Source organism: Rhinolophus ferrumequinum, chromosome 18, assembly GCF_004115265.2.
Source record: "Rhinolophus ferrumequinum isolate MPI-CBG mRhiFer1 chromosome 18, mRhiFer1_v1.p, whole genome shotgun sequence".
Lineage (NCBI taxonomy): Eukaryota > Metazoa > Chordata > Mammalia > Chiroptera > Rhinolophidae > Rhinolophus > Rhinolophus ferrumequinum.
Genome location: NC_046301.1, coordinates 18,517,806 through 18,541,435, shown reverse-complemented (window position 1 = coordinate 18,541,435; position 23,630 = coordinate 18,517,806). Strand labels below are relative to the sequence as shown.

The window sequence follows — 23,630 nt, the reverse complement described above, 5'->3', positions numbered from 1 at the left end:
CATCCCCATCGCCGTCACCTAAGGCCTAACCAAAGGCCTAACCAATCTTTAAATCGCAGCAGACCGCAGCCCACAGCCAAACCCCTCTGGGCTATTCACTTACCAGGAGAGAACGATCTCCTTGCGGAGAGGAGCGCAGAGGCCAAATCAGTTCTTGCCGTCACTTCTCAACTACTCAACGTGTTCCTACGGCCTCCAGCCAAAATGGCGGTGCGCAGCAGCCGCCTCGCGCATACCATAGGGACGTAGTGCGCGTGCGCAACAGAGATGGCCAGGCGGGACGGTGAAAACTGACGTCATTGTGCTGCGACACCAAGTCAATGTCGTTGGGGAAGCCAGGTTGTCCTGAGAAACTGAGTGGGAGTGGCGCGGAGCTGCAGGGAATCCTAAACCTTTGAGCTGCGGCAAGCCGGGTCTGCTAGCTGTAAGTGCGTGAGCTTTTCCCGACGTGGAGAATGGTTCTAGCGTAAGCAGATGGGTCTCTTCCCCAACCCCAACCTTTTTACTGCTCCCAATCTTCCCAAGGCCAGCGGGTCAGGAGGGGAGCGTTAGCCATTGCCCATGCTAGCACTTCTAGCAGAGATGTCTATCAAGACCAACAGAGTCTGGTACAGACACTGCTCGCGGTGGCGTTTCCTCTGTGGCCTTAGCTCCTTCCAAACTGTGTGGCCAGGTACCCAGTCTTATCCGAACTCCGTGTTTTATCCACTTGGTGGCGTCCAGTACCAAGTCCTGCAGTTGAATTCTGCTCAGAGATGAGGGATGAGCCTTTTTTTTTGACAATTTAACATTTTTGGACATTTGACAATGATAGCACATTCAGCTTGTAATAATGGCCAGAGGTTTAATTGTCTCATCATAGACCTTACTTGCTGGTGGCAAATACTTTAGTTTATGATTGGACCTATTCATCCTTGTATTCATTCAGCAAATTGATAATTGAACGTTTAAGTTTTAGGCTTTTATGAAGTGTACAGTCCAGTGACTCTACTATTATTTAGTGAGTATCCAGTGCTTGTGTGGGGATTAGGGGACCACTGACCTCTAATAGGTGTCAAGGAGATGATATACATAATTATTGGTTCAGATTTATAATAGCATGTATAACACTGTGCAGTAGCTGTAACTCTGCATTACAAAGCAGTTTTACATATTGTTCACTATCCAAGAAGTATTTTTTTTTACGTTTGCTTAGATTTACCAAGATTAACAAAAGATGTGAAAGCCAAAATAAACTTTTTGTTTAGAATAGGCCAGTTATTCACTTCTAGATCTTGAAGCCATTTTTCTGACTTTATCTTCTATGGTAAGAGCACATATAAGTGGAGCTTTTGACAACTAGTGGGGAGATGTGATTTTTCTCTGCATCGCTTAATGGATTATTTTAAATGGAGACCAATATTTACATATTCTTGGGATAAGAGTGTTTCAATCTGAGTTTTCTACGGGAAAAACTCAAAGGCCTATGCCTTCCTTTGAATTAAGAATTTTTACTCATAGAAGTATAGGACTATATAGCAGTATAGAATTATAGATCAAATCAACCTCTGATAGGAAAATAAATAAAGTCCAGGCTTGCCAAAGTCTAGGCTAGAAAAGGAGAGGCTGAAGCTAAAACCCTGATTCTGTGCCCTTTTGCCTATTATACTCTGCTCTTTTGCAGAACTTGTAAGTCATATTGTATTTTAGAAATTAAAAACCAAATTCCCAAGATTTTTTGATCAGTGATTGAGTTATCTGTATTTGAGAATTAGATAATTAATACCATCCAATGAATTAATATCAAGGGTATATTAGTGATCCATTTTGTTACTACATTTTTATTTTTACCTTTTGTAAAAAGATGCTCAGGTCCTGGTATAATGTGGATGTTCTTTTTTCTATATAGACTTTTAAAAATGACCACACCAAACAAGACACCCCCTGGAGCGGACCCTAAGCAGTTGGAAAGGACTGGAACAGTACGGGAAATTGGGTCACAAGCTGTCTGGTCACTCTCATCATGCAAACCAGGTAAAACAAAACAAAAAAGCTGTTTATTAAGAACTACTTACAGGTTCCTTGTGCTCTGGAATGACTTTAATATTCTTTTTGTTTTTATGCTTTATTTTAACTCTAAATTTATTTGGGTTGTCATTTGTTATGTATTTCTTCCCAATTGCTTCACTAATATCCACTTCAATTTAACTGCATGTGTCGTAAGGTCTCCTCTGTATCTTTCCCTGTCTCTGCTATGATTGAGTTATTTGGTTAGCATTTTTTTGTTGTTGTTGTTGGCTATGTCTCTAGATGGCATTAGTGGGTGGTACATTTTCTTGAATGATTACATATCCCAAAATAACTTTATTTTACTCTTGGTTATGACAGAATTCTTGAGTGTCAGTCCTTTTTCTCTTGAAAGTTTGTGGATTCCATTTCACCATTTCCTTTTTGTCATGTTGCAAATAAGAAGGCCTATGCCTGTCTCTCTTTTTTTCTAAGTAACTTGTTCTTTCTCTCTGCAAGCATTTAAGCTTTTTCTATTTATTCGTAGTATTCAAGACTTTTGCTAGGTTATGCCAGCATACATATTATCTTCTCTCATCTGTCTAACCTATAATTTTATGGGCATTTTCAATCTATAGACTCAAGTTCAGAGAAAGATTTTTAGCTTTAGGAACTTTAATTATGATCCTACTGGTTTAGTAGTTGCTTTTCCTTCAGAAACTTGTATTATTTACACACGAAGACTCCTGTAGCCATCTTCCCAATCAGGCCTCTTCTATTTACCCTTACAATTCCTTTCTCCTTTCATCAGTAATTTATTGAGGTTTAATTTACTTACAATAAAACTCACCCTGTTTAGGCTTATCGTTCTATGAATTTTAACAAACACACAGTCATGTAAACACCATCAAAATCAAATACAGAATATTTCCATCATCCAAAGAAATTCCCTCATACCCCTTTGCAGTTAATCTTCTGTTCCCTGTCCCCCAAACCCCTGACAACCTCTGATCTGTTTTGTGTCCCTTTGGTTTTGCCTTTACCAGAAGGACATATAAATCATACTGTATGTAGCTTTTTGGATCTGGCTTCTTTCACTTTGCATAATGATTTGTGCTAAGTGAAGAAGCTGTTTGTGATTTTTCCATGTATCAGTATTTTATTCCTTTTTATTATTGATTGCTACTCCACTCTATGGATCTACCACAGTTCATTTATTTGTTCACCAGGTAATGGACAGTTAAGTTTGTGGTAGCCAGCTTCCAAAATGCTCCCAGTGCTCTTTGTCTCCTGGTATTCATTCCTTTCTGTTGACCCCTCCCACATTGTGTCCAGGTTGGTCTCTGGAGCGGTAGAATATGGCAGAAGTGAAGGGATGTGACTTTTGAAACTAGATCGTAGAAGGCATTGTGGCTCTACCTCACTCTCATTTGAATTACTGTGGGGGAAGCGAGCTGCCGTTTTGTGAGGAAATTAGTGTCCCCATGAGGAGGTTGGTATGACATGAAACCATGGCCTTCTGACAATAGATAATGAGGAACTGAAGCCTTTTGTCGACAGCCAGATGAGTAAGCCATCTTAGAACAGGTCCTCCAGGTCCAGTCAAGCTTTCAGATAATTGTTTCAGATAACCATACTTCAGTGAGAGTCCCTGAGCCAAACTGCCCAAACAAGCTGTTCCCAAATTCCTATCCCATAGAAATTGTGAAATAATACATGTTTAGTATTTTAAGCTGCTAAGCTTTGAGGTAATTTGTTACGCAGCAATAGTTAGATAAGGTTGCTTCCAGTATTTGGTGATTATGAATAAAGCTACTATAAACATTCAGGTACAAGCTTTTGTGTGGACATATGGTTTTGTTTTTTGGGCATAAATACTTAGGAGTCGAATTGCTGGGTTCTATTGTTTGTATTTTTCCTTTTCAATCTGTACTCGTTATTTCCTTGTTTTTCTTCCTGTATTAGCTACTACTTCCAATATGATGATACATGGGAGGGGTGAGAAGGGGCATCCTTGTCTGATTCTTGAGCTAGTGGGAAAGCTTCTAGTTTCTCACTGTTAAAGATGACGTTAGCTGTTGTGTTTTGTAGATATGTAAAGTTGAGGAAGTTCCCCTCTATTTTTAGCTGGCTGATAGATTTTATCTGAATGGGTGTTGGATTTTGTCAAATGCTTTCTCTACATCTATTGATATGATCATATGGCTTTTCTCCTTTAGCCTGTTGGTGTGATGGATTACAGTAGTTGATTTTAGAATGTTGAACCAGCTTTACATACCTGGAATAGGTCCCACTTGATTGTGGCATATAATTCTTTTTACTAATACTCTATTTGCTATATTTTCTTGAGGATTTTTGCATCTATGTTCATGAGAGATACTGTTCTTTAATTTTCCTTTCCCCTAAGTCTTTGTCTGGTTTTGGTATTCCAGTAATGCTGACCTCATAAAATGAATTAGGAAGTATTCCCTCTGCTTCTTCTTTCTGCAAGAAATTGTAGAGAATTGGTATAATTTCTTCCTTAAATGTTTGGTAGAAATCACAAGTGAAACTGTCTAGGCCTGGTGATTTCTTTTCAAAAGTTATTAATTTTTTATTCAATTCCTATAATAGATTCAGATTATCTGTTTCTCCTTGTGTGAGTTTTGAAAGATAGTGTCTCAAGGAATTGGTCCATTTTGTTTAAGTTGTCAAACTTGTGCACATAGTACTTCTTTATTACCTTTTTTTATTACCTATGGGATCAGTAAAGATGGCCTGTCTTTTGTTTCTGACGTTAGTAATTTGTATTTTCTTTCTTTTCTCTTGGTTAGGCCAGTTAGAGGTTTATTGATTTTTATTGACCTTTTCAAAGAACACGCTTGTGGTTTCGGTGATTTTTCTCTATTAATTTCCTGTTTTCAGTTACATTGATTTCTGCTCTGATTTGTATTATTTTTTCTGCTTATTTTGGATTTAATTTGCTCTTCCTCACCTAGTTTTCTAAGGTGAAAGTTTAGATTATTGATTTTAGATCTCTCTTCATTTATATATATAGTCCATGCTGTGAATTTCTCCCTAAGCACTGCTTTCACTGCATTCTACACTTTTGATAATTTGTATTTTCATTCATTTTCAAATATTTTGAAGTTTCTCTTGATACTTCTTCTGTGATTCATATGTTGTTTAATCTCCAAATATTTGGGGTTTTTTCAGTTGTCTTTCTGTTACTGATTTCTAATTTAATTATTTGTGGTCTGAGAGCATACTTTGTGTGATTTCTCATCTTTTAAAAATTTTTATGTGTATTTTATAACTCACAATGTGGTCCATCTTGGTGAATGTTACACATGAGCTTGAGAAGAACTGTGTATTCTTGAGACGCTTGGATATTCTGCTGTCATTGGATGAAGTGATCTATAAATGTCAATTTGATCCAGTTGATTGATGGCGCTATTCAGTTCCACCACCTCCTTACTGATTTTCTGCCTAATAGATAAAGGCTGAGATTCAGAAGCTAAAATTCCTTTAGTGTCCTTGTTTTTATTTTCCCTATTATCTTTGGATTTCCCTAGAGACTCTAAATGGAGTCTGAGCTTGCAGTTCTTTGACTTGTGACTTCCTGATATTATATAGGACCCCTGCTGATATATGGTGGTAAGTTGAGAACAAAAGTGTTCTATAATCCTGTGACTAGATCTCTGTCTTTTAGTGGGACTATATTCATGGGTGTGACCCTTACAAGTACTTCTCGCCTTTTCTTCTCCCTTTTAGGTGAGACAGGAAGGCTAGAGGAGGCTGGAATTAGGCATATGCCCTCTCCATGTTAGTTAGGCTGTGGTAAAACCCATGCTGGTTAGGCTCTGCTGAAACAGTGTTCCTTGAAGTCAGGACTTTGTTAGGGAAAATAGAATGTCCTGGGTGTATTTTACAAGGTTCACTTTCCCCCTCCTTCTGCAGGGAGCACTGGAATTTATTTTCTTTATGTCCCATAGTTTTTAGGTGCTCTTTTTTTTCCCTCCCCCTACTCTTTTTTTACCCCTCTGTGTTTTGCTTTGGATGTTTTTTTTTTTATTGGTCTACCTTCAAGTCTACTGCTTCTTTCTTTGGCTTTACTGAGTCTACTGAGGACTTTGTATTCTAAGGGATCTTTCATTTCTGATATGGTGGCTTTTTTTTTTAAATAGCTTTTCCATTTGACTTTTATAGGAGTTTTCATCTCTGTTGAAATTCCCTGTCTGTTCCTTCATTTCATGTATTAATACCTTTTCCCTTAAATTATTTTACATATTAATCATCATTATTTAAAGTACCTGTCTGATATGTCCAACATCTGGGTCATATCCAAGTGTATTTCTATTGATTGCTTTGTCTTTTGATAATATTTGTTTTTCTTGTTTGAGTGTCATAATTTTTTATTGACTGCTAAACATCACATGTACACTAGTAGATACTGTGAGAAATGGTACTTGTACTTTGAAATGGATACCTCTATTCTACTACCAGTCCTTTATAGTGGGGGATTCAGTTAGTTAGGAACTGAGCTGGGTGTGGCTTTTTGTTGTGGTGGTGGTGGTGGTGGTTTTGTTTTGTTTTGCTATGGTTACCTTCAGTACCTCACAGGCTTCCTCTAAAAATTCAAATTCCTCTAAAGTCCTTATGGAGGGGACTGTTGTGCCAGAGGAGTTTTCTGAAGTGTCCCTCCTTCACTCTCCTCTTTCACCTGTATCTATACATACCCTGTGCTTCAGAGGGTGTCTTTCTACGGTCTTGCTCTGCCTCCAGCAGTAGAATGCTAGGCCTTGTTACTTAGTTGTGGGGATGAGAAGCAGGGCTTGTTCTCTGGTTTCCGGGTCCAGCTTCAATCTTAGGCAGCCCTTCTGTGCCTGGCCTCCAGGGTGGGGCTTTCTCAGCATTTTGGGCCCTCCTACCTTGATAGCCAATGTGGGGACAGAGCCCCAAAAAGCAGTTTCCAGGCTCTCGGCCTCACGTGGAAAGGTGCTGGCTCAGTTAGTAAATGGCCATCGACTGTGATCAGATGGCCATCAGCTGTGGCTAGTTGGCCGTCAGCTGTAACCAGTGAGCCACTGGCCACTAATATAACTGCCGTGGCTACGCTAGCAGCAAATGGGGGCTAGCAAGCAGATGGTGGCTGACAAGCGTGGACTGCAGTTAGCACGGCGGAGTGCGGGTTGCGGCTTGCAGAGAAGTGGACGGCAGGTTGCAGATAGTGTGGCTCCTGCTTCCTTGTCTCCAACCCAGCTGCCAGCAAGACTATAGTGATATGACTCCCCTATCTATGGCTCCCTGGGTGTTCCTTTTTGGCCTCACCGTGTCCTGTGTTCTTATGTGGGGAGCGGGAGCTGAGACCCCCGCAGGCCGCCCTGCATGACAGCCAAACTCTGCCTTGTATCTGTACAGGGCTGGTCTTTTGTGGGAAAGAGTTTTCTGCCCCACTCCAGAGGAAGGACTGTTTTCCTGCTTCTCCCCCAGGTGTAGAGGTTTTTTTCTTTTACTCTTCTCCCAGTGAGGATAGGTCTGTATCTGGGTCCCAGAGTCAATAGGTTTGATGCTCCTCTCCCAGCAGCTTAAGGACTTTGTTCTGTAGGAGAGAAGGGTTTGGGAAGGAGGGTAGCACTTTTGCTTTTCCTGCAGTGGTGGTCATGCAAGTACCACTGACGTAGGCTCTCCCCCATGTCTTCTGGGTGTACAGAGAGGGCCCTTGGAAGAGTCTGAGAGTCAACGTGAGTTCACCTTGTGTTGGCAACGTCCTGGGCTGCTGTACTTTTATGTTAGCTCACACTCGGCCTTTAGTAATTTGTTAAAGTCCTACCAGATTTCTTCTTAGGTGTTTGGTCAGTGTTCCTTCCTCCCTTGCTTTACCACACTTGGGACAGTCTGTACGTCCTTTTTCTCCTGAGCCTGGGAGCTGCCCCTTCTTGAATTCCGGGCTGTTTGGTTGATGTGTGTTTTCAAGCTCTCGAGTTTTCAAGAAAAACTATGAGTTTGTTGCTTATCTAGCCTTTTCTTGTTGTTTGAATGGGGCTGATGCTTTTTTCCAGCTTCCTGTATCCTAGACTGCTTCAGAAGTTTCTAATATTCTTTATAGCATCACATATTTCTGAATTTGCTCAACTCTAGCAATTTTCCATTGCTTGACCTAGTAGTATAATTCTACTGCTGCCCTACTGTGTCAGTAATGGGGTATAGATCAGTGCTAGTTCACATCGTTTGATGCTATGGCACTTGCAGAGGGTAGCACATAGATGTCATACTGGTTCCCTGAAGATGCCCCACTGCTCTGACATCTCCTAGGTACAGAAGAGAACAGTAGTTGCCACCACCAGAAGGGTGGTAGGATCACTTAAAAATGTGTTGGGTGTGAAAGTCATGACATTATAAGTGCAGTGTCATATACTGTACTGCATGTGACTTCTAGCTTTGGGTCCATCAGTAAAGTATCGTTATATGATTATCATTTTACACATTAAGAATGACTGACTACTCTTTATTAATAAGAAACAACATGAGAAAGTTAATTGTATAACCTTTACTTTGCATCTCTATGGTCAGGTATTTTTCAGGTCAAGTCAGCAGACAATTGCTAAGTCTGTAACACTGTTGGAGATTAAAAGATAAAAAAGACACAGTCCTTGCTGTCAAGGAGTTTGTGATCTAGTGGAGGAATTATAGCTTTAAACTAGTCATTATTATACAATGTAATAATGTATAACTTCTGTTTAATACTTAATAAATGACAGGTCCTGTTCTAAGTACTTTACTCTTTAAAATAACAATTATCTCAATAAAGCCTCCAAAAGTCATATGAAGTATGCCCTCTGATGTATTTTTATCATTTTCTAAGTGAGGATACTGTAGTACAGAAATACTAAGTAATTTGGCAAAGATCACATGAAAAGTGGGAATGCTGGAATTCAGGCAGCAGGTTCCACCATGTCATACTGCTTTCCACTAAGTATTGGCTCGGTGCAGCTGTGGCCCAAAGGACAAAGTGATTGGCGCTGCTTGAAAGGATCAGGGAAGTCGTCTTGGAGATGATGCTTGTTCTGCATGACGGAGCAAGAATAGGATTTCACTGAGTAAGGACATAAAGGCAAGAGGAACTTTTGTGTTTTAAGTTTACTCTGTCTTGTCCTGTGTGAATTCTTTATGGTACTTTAGACAGTATGTGCAAAAATGTACAGCTTATACAAAATGTGACTCATTGAAAGAATTGGAAGTAATCAGTAAGTTGAGAACAGAGGGAAGTGGCCCAGGTGGAGCTGGCTAGTTAGGGAGAGGCCTGACCATAGAGGCTTTGTTCAATAGTTCATACTTGATTGTAGGGATAGGATGAGGCATTGAAAAATTGTAAGTGTAAAACAGTCAGTGTTTATTCACATTTCAGAAGTGAATATAAATATATATACAGCATATTTAGATGTTCTTTAAAAATTAAAGCCAACAACCAAGAAAACTTGGTCCTAATATAAGCATTTGTGTGTGCAAGTGGTATTGCTTTTAGGACTTGAGGTCTGGTTTAGATGATAGAATTCTGATTCATTTTAATTTCATCCTATTTACCAACATTTCTGGACAAATATATATGGTAATGTTACATTTTGAACATATAGTTCTTTCTTGTTTGTGAGAACTTATTGTCCCTTGTGGTGGTTTTAGGATTTGGAGTGGATCAGTTACGAGATGACAATCTAGAAACTTACTGGCAGTCAGATGGCTCCCAGCCCCATCTAGTGAACATCCAATTCAGGTAATACATGTTTGAGTTTTTCAATTTGTGTATGCTACAAGTGGACAAAGAAATCTATTTTGCTTACATAAAGTTTAAGAACATAGAAATTATGGTGAAGTGCACTTAACTCCGCTTTTGGTAAGGCTCAGAGATTATTTTTCTGCTTACTTAGAGATTGTTTTCAGTTTACTCTGTCTTATCCTTTCTGAATTTTTTATGGTGCCTTACACAGTCTTTTTATATAGATAATTCTCAAATACACATTTTCATGTAACTTATTTCAGAAAAATATGCTTTGCTTATAACCCAATACAATGACTCAATGCATTGCAGTGAGTACACCTGGAGAGAAGATTGTACGTTCTTTAGCTATAGACTATTCATATAACTTCTCAAATTTGTATTTCTTTTTTTACATTACTTTATTTATTTAATTTTAAAAATTTATTGGGGTGACAATTGTTAGTAAAATTACATAGATTTCAGGTGTACAATTCTGTAATACATCATCTATAAATCCTATTGTGTGATCACCACCCAGAGTCAGTTCTCCTTCCATCACCATATATTTTCAAATTTGTATTTCCATTTGGGGAAAAAAACAGATTTTAAGTTAGAATTTCTAAGGACATTTTCAGTTTTGAAATGCTTACTTTGGGGCGGGGGGTAAAGGAAAATAGTCATATGTTTATCAGTTGCTTTCAAGTTATTGACATAGATGGAAAGCAGTTAACTTGGTTATCTTTTTTCATTTATGCCATTCATTTTAATATTCTGTAGCACTGTATTTTTAGTTTGTTTTTATCTTTCTAGGTTACAGATGAGCAAATTTCTTATGGAAAAGCCAGATAATAAATACGTTATGCCTTGCGGGCTCTCGGGTCTCTGTTAGAACTACTCAGTTATCCCATTATAGCATGAAAGCAGCCATAGGCAATGCCTAGTGACTGAATTTAGCTGTTCTAATTCAACTTTATCTTTCAAGAGTAGGTGGTGGGCAGGGTTCAGCCATTGGCTTGTAGCATGCCAGCTCCTGGCCTAGGGTATTAAATGTATACACTAGAAGTAAAAACAGCAACTAATATATTTTTTTAAAGGCTTAACATACCAGGTACTTTGCTAAATGCCTTACCCATTCGTTTCATTTAACCTATAGTTATTTTTAGTCCTTATTTTGTAGTCTCAGAAGTAGAGACTTAGATAAATTAGGTAACTTACCCAAGGTCATACAGCAAATGAGTGGCAGAATTGCAATTTGAACACAAGTACTCTGAACTGAGAGCCTGTGCTTTTAACCATTATGCTGTATAGTGTGGGTAAATTGCTTCTCTGTGACAACAAAGGATATTGTTTGTAAGTTGTATAATTTAATTGTATTATATTAGAATGGCAGGGTTTTTTCAGCAAATACAGTTTTATACAGAACTTCAATGTATTGAACAAAGAATAATAAAAATAACTTATTGAAGTAGTAAAGAACAGAAGAATGTTAAAAAAAATATCGAAAAGGTCTACTAGCTTGCTGTGTTTTTGAAGCTAAAGGCTGATAGTTTAACAGTGGAGATAAAATTTTTTTCAAAACAAAAGAGAAAAGGTCAGGCCCTTTTCGCCATCTTTCCCTGCTGCCCTCATGGTGCGCATGGATGTCCTGGCCGATGCTCTCAAGCGCGCGGACAATGCCCAGGAGAGAGGCAAACGCCAGGTTCTTACTGGGCGGGGCTCCAACATCATCGTCCGCTCGCTAGTTGTGTTGATGAAGCGTGGTTACATTGGCGAGTTTGAAATCATTGGTGATCACAGAGCTGGGAAAAAATTGTTGTGAACCTCACGGGCAGGTTAAAAAAGTGTGGAGTGATCAGCCCCAGATTTGATGTGCAGCTCAAAGATCTAGAAAAATGGCAGAACCACCTGCTCTGGTCCCATCAGTTTGGTTTTGTTATACTGACAACCTCAGTGGGCATCATGCACCATGAAGAAGCAAGACGAAAACACACAGATCGGCAAATCCTGGGATTCTTTTTCTAGGGATGTAATACATATGCGCAAATAAAATGCCTCTGGACAACAACAAAAAAAAATATTTACTGGAATCTAGTTGAATGAAAACATTGATGGCCATAAAAGCCGTTGTCATTTAAAATACTTTGAACAAAAAATACCAATACATGTATGGCCGTAAATTGCTTAAACCAAATCATAAAAATTAATTTCCTCTCCTCTGCAAATGGCAGACTGTCCGTAACTTTTATATCTTATAATTTTGTAAAGTTTTAGGTTTTTAAAAAATATCACTTAACAGATGAACACTAGGACCTCTTGCATGATTGCACTGCAATTTCAGCACTTACACTTCTTTGTAAAAAAGCACTTGTGCAATTATTGAATAGTTTATTACATTTCTCCCTTATTTTGAAGAAGTAGAGCAAATGGAAAAGATCAAAGTGCTGATGCCATTTAAAAAAATAATAGATACTAAGCTTAACAACTTAAGACAATCGCGACTATGTTAGAAATCATTAACCTCAACCAGATATTCATTGGACTTTATGAGTCAACTTCACATTGAATTTAAAAAAAAAAAAAACAAAGGAAATGTTAGAAATTTATTGTCAAAGATTATGACTAAAATATTGTGGTATAATTTAGGATTGGGTAATTGAGATTTTTTAGCCCTTAGGAACCAACTTTCACACCTCCATTATGTAGCCCCAGCATTCAACTTTCTTCATTTGATTTTCTATGTGTTTTCATGAATACATTATGAACTAAAGAAAGGACTTTGTGTATTGAAATTATATTATGAGTAAGCTTGAAAGAAGTTCAGTTTGGACTTTATATTTTGTTAAGAGGAAACAAAATATTTAACTCCTTAGGTTATTCTTGCCTTCACAGCGAAAATAAGCAACTTAATTCTTACGGCAGTTTCTCAGTTAGTTGAGCGTTTAGATTTTAGAAATAATCAGTATGTATTAATGATGTATCAGGATGAACTTGTAGTGCACAATTACAAAATAGAATTTACTTTTAGATGGTATTGCTCCTTTAAATCAGAGGCAAGTTCCTTCTTGCCCTGGGTGAGAACTCGATAAAGAACAGGTATTACGTTTTTGGGTAATATATATAGTTCTCTGTTCATTTCAAATAGCAAAAGATAGGTTATAAATGAAAGCATTCAATCCTAGCTAATAGTGAAATTAGCTACCGTAGTGGTCCTAGATAATAGTGAAATATTTGCACGTATATATTACATCCCTGGGAAAAGACTGCCAGGATTTTCCCTCCTGTGTTTTCGTCTTGCTTCTTCATGGTCCATGATATCCGCTGAGCTTGTCAGACTTATAAAGTCTCTTCCTCTCCCTAAACTTGAGTCTGTTGCAAGTGGAAGAAGAAAAGTGTGGCTTACTTCTCTTCTCCTACCTTGCTTTTATTTGTCTTCTCCCGTATTCTTAACTGTTCCTGAACTCGCCAGGCCTGCTAGTATGGAAGTGGAGAAGGAAAATTCAGAATTGCGATTCTATCTTGGTTATCTAGCATGCGTGCTCTCTGTACTTGGATGTGTGTTGAAAGCTAACTGTCTTATGGATGCTTTTGTGGTGGAGAGACTCTACTTTCTCAATTACTTAATGCTCTGGGTGATTCACCTGCACTTCTTTTGGTGAGGACGCAGTCATCCTTTACTCCTCCCTCAAATCCGAGGCCTTTGGTGATACCTCCAGCTTCCTGCTGAGGATTGTTGCCCGTTCCTCGCCAGAAGCTGATATACCCTTCAGGTTATCAGGGTGACTAAGGAAGTTCCCTTCTATTCCTACTGTACTTAGACTCTTTTTTATGACTAGGTGTTGGATTTTCTGAAATGCCATTTCTGCATCTACGTATATAATCACATGGTTTTTCTTCTTTAGTCTGTTGAGATGGTGAATTTCATTGATTTTTTTTAAATTGTAAAATATACATAAATTTTAAAACTTTGAAGTACACAGTTCAGTGGAATTAAGTACATTCACGTTGTTATACAGCCATCACCATTATCCATGTCCAGAACTTTTTATCGTCCTAAACTGAAACTCTGTACCCATTACACAATGGCTCTCTGTACCCTCCTTTCCCCAGCCCCTTATCAGCACTGTTCTACTTTTGTGTCTCTATGTATTTGACTATTCTAAGTATCTTATATAAGTAGAGTCATACAGTATTTGTCCTTTTGTGTCTAGCTTAACTTAGCATAATGTTTTCAAGTCCATCCATGTTGTAGCATGTATCAGAGTTTCATTCCTTTTTAAGTCTGACTAATATTTCATTGTGTGTATGGACCACATTTTGTTTATTCATTCATCTGTCGATGGACATGTGGTTTGTTTCTACCCTATGGCTATTGTGAATATTGCCACTGTGAACATGGGTGTACAAATATCTATTTTGAGTCCTGGCTTTCAGTTCTTTTGTGTATACCCAGAAGTGGAATTGCTGGGCCAAATGGTAATGCTATGTTTTTTGAGGTACTGCCGTACTGTTTTCCATAGCAGCTACCATTTTACATCCCCACCAGCAATATGAAAGCGTTCCAATTTATCCAGATCTATGCCAATACTTGTTTTCTGGTATTTTTTTGTTTTTGTGTTTTTGTTTTTTTTTTTGGATAATAGCCATCCTAAGGGGTGTGAAGTGGTATGTCATGCATGGTTTTGGTTTGTTTCTCTAATGATTAGTTATGTTGAGCCTCTTTTCATGTGCTTACTGGCCATTTGATACCTTCTTTGAAGAAATGGCTATTCAAGTCCTTTGCCCATTTTTGAATTGGGGTTTTTGTTTTCTTGTTGAGTTTTAGGAGTTCTTTATATATTCTGGATATTAATCCCTTGTCAGATGTGATTTCCAAGTGTTTTCTCCCCCTCTGTGGGTTACCTTTTTACAAAAGTTTTTAATTTCGATGAAGTCCAATTTGTCTATTTTTTATATTGCTTGTGCCTTTGGTTTCGTATTTCAAATTGATTGGTTATAACTGTTCTACTTTATTGTTAGTTATTAATCTCTTACTGTACCTAATTCATAAATTAAACTTTATCATAGCAATGAGACTCCAATTACATACAAGTATTATTCTGCTTTATACTGTCTCATAGGCTACTGATATTCTATTCATTTGAATGAGGGGTGAGAGCTTTTTCTTTTCTATACTTCATTTTGGAGAGTTTCTGTAGCTATATCATTACATTCACTGTCTTCTGCATTGTTTAAACTGCTGTTAATCGCATCCAATGAATTTCTTCAGATTTCTGTTTTATGTCCAGAAATTCCATGATTTTTAAATATCTTTCATCTCTCTCCATTTTAATCTTTTCTTTTAATTCTTTGAACATATTTATTACAGACTATATTTTCCAGTTTGCTCACGACATCATTTCCTATCATTCACGCTCTTCTACAACTTTGCTACTACCTAATCAAGAGATGGCATCTCTGTCTCCCTTCTTGAAACTGATCAGGCCTTGTGGATTTCTTGCTTAATAGAGTATGGATGTTATGATACTGTTATTCCTAAGGCTGGTTCATAAAAGGCAATACAACTTCTGCCTTGTTCTCTTTCTTTTATGTCATTCTCTCCCTTGATAGCCATGTATAATGCTGTGAGAAAACCCACATGAAATGGAGAAGCCCATAAAGAAATGAACCCAAGCCCAAGGCCTCAGCTAAGCTCCCAGCTGACAACCAGCACCAACTTGCCAGCATATTAATGAGCTGTCTTGGAAGTACATCCTTCTGATCTCAAGGCAAGTTGCCACACCTGACGCTGTGTAGAGCTTTCCCTTCTGAGCCCTGCCCAAATTCCAGATTCATAAACAAAATAATGACTATTTTTTAAAGCCACAAAGTTTTGAGGTGGTTTGTTGTATACCTATAGGTAGATATTTATATTTTTTATTTTTAAGTCCTTTTAATTCCATCATCTCTGTCTTTTCCATATCTGTCTTTATTGACTGATTTTTTTCCCTCATGATGAATCACATTTTTATTTTTCTGATTCTTTGTAGTACATTTTGATTGGATACTGGATATAGTAAATTTTACCTTGTTGAGCACTCGATTTTCTTTTTTTTTTTTTTTAAAGATTAGACTTTGTTCTGGCAGGCAGTTAAGTTATTTAAGATAGTTAAGGATCAGTTTGATCTTTTTGAGGCTTGACTTTAAGCCTCTTTACAGTGGATCTAGAGTACCCTTTGCTCTAGCATGGGGGTCAGCAAACTTCTTGTAATAGGATAGATAGTAAATATTTTAGGCTTTGCAAACCGTATTTTGCACTGTTACAACTGCTCAACTTTGCCATTGTTGTGCAAAAGCAGCTGGGAACAGTGTGTAAATGAATGGACGTTGCTTTGTTTCAATAAAACTTTATAAAAATAAATGCCAGGCCACATTTGGCCTGTGAGCTGTGGTTTGCTGATCGCTGGTCTAAGATACCAGTTCTCCAACTTTTTGGTTTCAGTACCACTCTAAACTTTTACTGAAGTCCCCAAAGAGCTCTTGTTTCTTTTTTATGTCTATCAGTGTTTACCAGGTTAGAAGTTATAGCTGAGGAATTTTAAAGTATTTATTTATTCATCTAAAATTAAATAATAATTAACCTATTATATATTAACATAAATAACATTTTTTTAATGAAAAATAACTGTCTCTTCCAAAACCAACAAAAAGTAGTAAGAAGAGTGTTATTGTTTTACTCTTTTGTGTATCTCTTTAGTGTTTCGCTTAAGAGAAGACAGCTGGAATCTCATACATGCTTCTTCATTAAATCTTTTACAATATTCCACCTCAGATAGCGTCTGGAAAACTCCACTCTATGTTCATAAGAGTGATTCTGAAAAAGACAAATCACATCTTAGTATTACTAGGAAAATAGCTGTGACCTCATTGATCCCCTGAAAGGGTCTTGAGGTCCCCCAGGTTCCCAGACCACTCTTTAAGGTCACTTCTCTAGGGCAAGGCTAGCCTCGTGGTTTGCTAATGCTTGATCCTTCTGGGATCTCCAGTGAGTGTCCGATATATTTGAAGAGGCATTTGGACTCAACACTTTGGTTGTTGGGAACTCTAATGATTCCCTGCCCTGTGTGACCTCTGGGAATATTTTGGCTTACTGCTGCCCAGGAATTGTTCTTTCTTCAGCAGTTGCTGTTCTTTGCGTGTTTTTGTTCAGTGTCACCCTCTGGATGTGCAGATTGGTATTCATCCAAAGTCTCCAGGGGACTCCATGCCGATTTCTGTTTTGGTTTTTTCTCAGTGTAGCTCCTTCCTCAACTCGGTGAGACTGCTAGATTCTGCTGGGTTTCCATAGGGCTCACTGCATTTGTTTCCTTTCCCTCAGGACTCAGTCCTGTACTGCCTGTTGTTCAGTGTCGGCAGACAGTTTTTCGTACAGGTTGTCTGTTTATTCTAGTTGTATAGGGTGGGAACGTAAGTGTCCTGTAACAGTTATTTCTTCATGGAGAGACATCCATGGCTTTTTATTTGTTTATTTATAACCATTATCTGCTGCTTTGCATTAAGGTCTGGTATGTTCTATTAAAACAAGGTCTTTATTGTCTTCGTCTTCAGTGAAAACTTTCACTTTAGCATCCTATTAGCATTGATTAGAAACAAACTTTTATACAAAGAGGGTATTTTCCACCTTGTACCAGGAACAAAGAAGAATGTAATCATTTATGTACATATATACAAAGAAGAATGTAATCATATATATATATGTGTGTGTATATATATATATATATATATATATATATATATATATATATATATGGTTGCATACATACACAGGGTGCCAAAAAAGTATTTATACGTTTTAAGAAAGGAAAAAACTGTATTAAAATTATGCTGATGGTAACCACTTTGAGCACCTCTTGTAATTGCAGAAGACAAACGTGACTTGTATTCATCTTTTGTTATCAGTATATATTGAGTATTACAATTTTAATACAGTTTTCTTAAAATGTGTATACATTTTCTTGGCACCCTCTGTATATTTGATTACATTCTGTTCCTGATTTATACACACACACACACACATGCATGCACGCACACGGTGCCAAAAAAATGTATACACATTTTAAGAAAGGAAAAAACTATTACAATTGTACTGCTCAATAGCTACCAATAACAAAAGATTAATACAAGTCATGTGTATACGTTTTTTTGCACCTCCTGGATATATATATATATATATATTCAAAGTATGTAGCATATTAACAGGAAATAATTAACAGAATTTGGTAACTATTTTTTTAGTTTTGTCTTGTACCTCAGGAGTTTGTAGCTGTTCTTATATAGTGTAGTCATACAGAACTAGGTTCCGATTTTGGCTCTGTGCTTTACTAGATGTGTAAGTGAAGACTAGTTGCTCAGCCTAATCTGAGCCCCAGTTGCCTCATCTGTGAAGTGGGCACAATGTTATATTAAATAGGAATGAGAACTTCTAGTAATAGAGCTTCTAACAACAGTGTTTTAGACAGTGTGGAAATTCATTTCTTCTACCTCTTCATAGAAGAGGAGCCTTGCATTCCGGGAGAGGTATGGTAGCCCCAAAGCATGTTGTGGACCCAGATTCCTTCTCTTTCCATTCCACTGTTCTTAGCTCATGGATTCTATCTACAAGGTTGCATCATGATCCAAGACGTCTACTAGAATTTCACCCATCATGTCCATATCCCAGGTAACAGGAAGGAGAAGGCAGGAAAGGTAAAAGGACATGTCTTCCTTTTAAAGAAACTTTATAACACACAATCATTCAGTTTAAATCTTACTGGTCATAACTTAGTCACATGGTCATACCTCGTTTTAAGGGAAGCTGGGGAATATAGTCTTGCTGGATGTTATGAAGAAAGAAGGGAAAAAGGGCTGTTAGGTTGGCAACTAGGAGTATATGTCGCTGATGTCTTCTCTTGCAATGTCATGGCAAATCAGTTGAGAAGTTATTCAAGAGTCAGCAGATAGAGACCAAAATATCACCCTTATAAAACTGACAGAGGGGCTTATAGCTGCAGTGAAGTGTTTCCTACTATGAACCCTAGAATTAAACAGACTTACCCATCCAGTTATGAAAGTGCTAGACCAGGTAGAGCCTGTCCCTATTAAATTTGTGGCAGGAAGGAACAAAGCAAATGTTTGCTTCCTGTCAGCAGCTTTCTCAGCAGAAAGGGAATAATGGGTGAGGGAGTAGAGAAGCTGGAAATGTTACTTATGGCACCAGAAATGGGGAAGTATTACTACAATACTCCCTTCCTACAATACCTTATCCCAAGAGTTTAGCTGGATGTCTGGCATATAGTAAGCATTCAGTTTATGGTGATTATTTTTATAATGATGATTTGAGCAATTTCAGTTGATGACACTATGTCTCATAATCTGTGCAGTTAATCTTCCCATGTACACTGCTATTGATAAAGAACATCATTTTCTATGCAATATTATTTTTTAAATTCATCATGAGATAAAATTTATAAATAATTTAAAAAATATTTTATGTGGGTACATTTTAGAGTAATAGTTTTAAACTTTTGGTTAGGTCACAGTTTCCTTTACAAATTTAATGAAACTATATAGCATAAATTTTACATATGATTTCTCAGGATACATAGACATTAGGATAAGATCCCATGGTGTAGAGAAAATTTAAAGAACTACCGTGTTTCCCTGAAAATAAGACCTAGCTGGACAATCAGCTCTAATGCATCTTTGGAGCAAAAATTAACGTAAGACCCGGTCTTATTTTACTATAATATAAGACTGGGTCTAATATAATATAATATAATAAATATAATATAATACCAGGTCTTATATAAGACGGGGTATAATATAATATGATATAATATAATACCTGGTCTTATATTAATTTTTGCTCCAAAAGACGCATTAGAGCTGATTGGCCGGCTAGGTCTTATTTTCGGGGAAACAGTACAAACACCTCCATGTTACTGTAAACTGGTATTAATGACTGTTGAATAAGCTAAGCACAATTACTTAGTAGGAAGGTGATAGTGGTTAAGATCACGTGAGGCAGCCGGACACACATTTGAATTCCGGCAGTGACTACCTACCAGCCTTTTGACCTTAAATCAGTTATAAACCTGAGTGTTGTTTTTTTAAAATCAGTGAAATGAAGGTGATACTGTGTTTCCCTGAAAATAAGACCTAGCCGAACAATAGGCTCTAATGTGTCTTTTGGAGCGAAGATTAATATAAGACCAGGTATTATGTTATATTATATTATATAAGATCCGATCTTGTATTATAGTAAAGTAAGACCAGGTATTATATTAATTTTTACTCCAAAAGATGCATTAGAGCTGTTTGTCCGGCTAGGACTTATTTTCCGGGAAACACAAGGTTGAGGAGTAGATGAGATGTAAAGCATTACCGCTGGGCCAGAGTAATTCATTCATCTGCTGTTTGCCGCTGTTGCTGTTTTTATAATGATTAGTGTTATTATTTGCCTTTCTAACCTCACCCTGATTATCTTGTAGGTTCCAGTGACTAATTTATCCTGAATTTCATAACTTGGAGATAAAATTATTCTGAGCATAAAGCTTGGTCCTTTCATCTGCTTTTGTTAAAAAAAAAAAAAAGTCCTTAGGAGTAATCTTCATGATCTTTGATCTCTCTCTAATAAGAAAGACCTTTCACTGCCTGCCTCTGGCTCATCAGGGGAAAAAATCTTTTGTATGCCCTTCAGAATTTCCCCTTCTTCCTTTGCTTTCTCTCATGTCTTCTTCCTGGCCCAGTAGAAATAGAAAGATGTCAGTTTGATACCTCTGGCCTTTTGAAAACCTGGTAATGGTATTTATCCTGTCAGCGGTTCCTGGGTATTTAGCGTTTTACATCTTCATCTGTCTTTATTATTTGAGGGAAAGTCCTTAACTTTCCCCATCCCTTTCTGATGAATAGCTTGGCCTACAGAAGTTTGGTCGCCTCATAAGAGCTACAGATCCCCTGCTGTTTTTATAGGTTGACTTTTGACACAGACTACTTCTGTTCAAGGATCTCATTGTTACTAAGTTAGTGCCAGTTTATACCAGAACTTAACTTTTAAAGCATGTTTAAATAGACTTCTTAATGGTTTTTCTGGTTAATATTAAAATTGTCTAATTTTTTTTCTAATGACCAAAATAACACATGCTTATTTAAAAAAATTATTCAGAAAATATAGAAATCCTAAAGGAGAAAATTAAGATCTCCTATAGTTCCACTCCCCACCAAAATAGCCACTTTTACTGTTTTTGTATGAGTCTGTCTAGGTCTTTTTCTATACATTTATATAGTTTTATAGGCCTTTAAAATATTGTTTTTCCTAAAATGTGATCCTTCTGTATATACTGTGTTGCAGAAATTTTTTTCCTGCTTTATATATATGCGTGATTATTTTAAATGGTTATATAATATTTCATTGAATGGATATGTTATAATTTATTTGATTAATTCCTATTGAGATAGATATTTAGTTTGTAATTTTTCAGTAATTTAACCACAAGACAGTAAACATTTTTTCTGCATCCATTTTTAAGTAGTTGTATTATTACTGTGTTTTAATGCATTGTTAGAAGTTGCAATTGTGGCTCAAAGCTGTGTACCAACTAACTGGCTATGAAAGTACCTTTTTCTAATCAAATTTGGGTATTAGCTGTCATTTGAATATTTTGCAATATGATAACAAAACCAATGTCTGTGTGTTTTAAATTCTATTTCTTTGATTCTTAGAGATTGAACATATTTTCATGTTTTTTAGTCACTTGCATTTTTTCTGAGATTTATTTTCCCTTATGTAGTTTTTGCTTATCTAAGTATATTTTAAAAAAACGGCAGAATTTTATTGCACTAAGGAATAGATGATACTTTCTACTTAAAAAAAAAGCCTTTATCTTTGCTGGACTTAATTTCTCAATTATTAACATAGGAAATTAAGTGATTAACTAGTAAAGAAAACCGAGCTTGTCAGAGTAATTTCTTTGTCTAAAATACAAATGAAGACTGAAGTTCTTAATTCTTGTTTGTACTCTAAGGTGCCTATTTTGGCTTAACTTTTCCTTCTTTGCTCTCTCTTTCTAATAAGAGAGAGAGCAAGTTCTAGATAAGAGATGTGTGTGTAAATAAAACATGTTATCTATATTTTTATGTATTCTTTGCTTTCAGCGTTAAAAGTAAAGGACATGGAAACTGTTGATTTAAATACTCATTTTAGGAGACTATGATTTTTAAAATCAGAAGATAAGATGTTTTAGATATAATCTTTCCACATGATAAAGGTCATGTTTTTACTTTATTACTTTTAGAAGAAAAACAACGGTGAAGACCTTATGTATTTATGCGGACTACAAATCTGATGAAAGCTATACTCCAAGCAAGATCTCAGTCAGAGTAGGAAATAATTTCCACAACCTCCAAGAAATTCGGGTATGTCTTTCAAATTTTAGAACCAGTTATCCTGTAACTCATGCTCTTTAGAAGATAGTTGCATTTAACATTAGATTAATTAAAATGTTATTATATAAAAGGAAAATTGTTGGTATTTAAGAAAACATTTTCAATTTTTTTACAATCTGTCCATCAATCCATCTAATTTTTATGTATTTCAAAGTAAGTTGCAGCTATCTGTACATATCACCCCCAGTACTTCCCTATGATAGATGATAACTGGAGTTACTAATAGTTGCTTAAGGTTCACTTTTTAAGGTAAAATTTATATAAAATTTGCACAAATCTTAAGTATATTATTTGGTGAGTTTTGACAAATGCATATGTCTGTGTCACCCCAACTCCGATTAAGATATAGAACATTTCCGTTACCCCAGAAAATTCCATCGTACCCTTTTCCAGTCAGTCTCCATTTCCATCCTACCCTCAGAGGTAACTATTATTCTGATGTATGTAGGTACGTATGTATGTATTCATTCACTCTTAGAGCTGTTTGCCTGTTCTAGAATGTCATATAAATGGAATCTTACAGACTGTAACTTTTACGTAAGGCTTCTTTGACTCAGCCTGAGTTTTTCAAGATTCCGTCCATGTTGTTGCATGTATCATTACTTCATTCTTTTTCATTCCTAAGCTTTGTTCCATTGTTTGACTATACCGCAATTTATTTATCTTCTGTATAACTTTTGAAGCTATTAGGATAGTGCTTTTGTGACCTGAATTTTACCAGTTCCAAAATATTTACATTTGAGAGATATTTTCAGTGATTTTGAATTACATACTTGTGAAGTTTAAGCCCTTAGCATTTTTCTTGTCAGAAAATCATTGAGCTCAAATAATCATCAAAATCTTTTAAATTAGTTGGTTCTGAGAGATCTGGGAAGCATCTGTGATGTTTGAAAGATTTCCAGTTAATTTGTGTCCTGGAACTTTATTTGGCTTAGTGTGTATATTTAGACCCTGTCTCTACATTTTCTATTTATCACGTGATTGGGTCACTCTTATTGAGAAACCCTTTGGGAGTAGAGTTGCCTTGTTTTGGTTTACAACTAAAGCTTTATTATGTAATTCCTCAGGCAGGTTGAAATATGTGAAACACTAGAAACAAAATGTTTTGATCCAAGATACGTGTGGTATACATTTGAAATGTTCGCTAGATGTCACTGTTGTCCTTTAATTGCTAGTCTCATAGCCGAGTTAGTGAGTTCAATGCCTCAAGCAGTGTTAAGTTGTACTAGTTTTTCGTATATAAACACAAAAATTCTTTGATGCATTTTGGGAAATTTACATCTTTACACATGATTTCTAGATTTATGTGTTAAATATATGTCTAATATTGTGTTGTAAATTGGAGAACCTTTAAATGTTATTTGGGCCATTGTTGGAATACTTTTAATCTAGTCTTTGCTTCCGTTATATCATTTAAGTGCTAAACATTACCCATATAGAATAAGGGCTC

General features: G+C 36.7%; 2 protein-coding genes and 1 pseudogene across 4 annotated transcripts in view; 2 read left to right on the top strand and 1 right to left on the bottom strand.

Moving 5' to 3' along the window:
* Positions 1-253, bottom strand: part of ABCE1 (ATP binding cassette subfamily E member 1) — a 29,512-nt gene extending 29,259 nt beyond the window's left edge. The window contains exon 1 of the mRNA XM_033134534.1: positions 104-253. The gene's annotated coding sequence lies outside the window, so the exon portion shown is untranslated. The remainder of the gene's footprint in view (positions 1-103) is intronic.
* Positions 254-287: 34 nt separating this feature from the next.
* ANAPC10 (anaphase promoting complex subunit 10) overlaps positions 288-23,630 on the top strand; it is a 53,933-nt gene continuing 30,590 nt past the window's right edge. For 2 of the 3 annotated variants that reach the window (XM_033134535.1, XM_033134536.1), the window contains exons 1-4: positions 288-424; positions 1,889-2,013; positions 9,646-9,736; positions 22,030-22,150. In XM_033134535.1, the coding sequence (XP_032990426.1) occupies positions 1,899-2,013; positions 9,646-9,736; positions 22,030-22,150 (327 nt within the window). In that variant the 5' untranslated portion in view covers positions 288-424; positions 1,889-1,898. Of the gene's footprint in view, positions 425-1,888; positions 2,014-9,645; positions 9,737-22,029; positions 22,151-23,630 lie in introns of those variants that run through there. The other variant, XM_033134537.1, reaches the window with a different exon arrangement.
* LOC117037976 (40S ribosomal protein S15a-like) lies at positions 11,346-11,743 on the top strand (annotated as a pseudogene).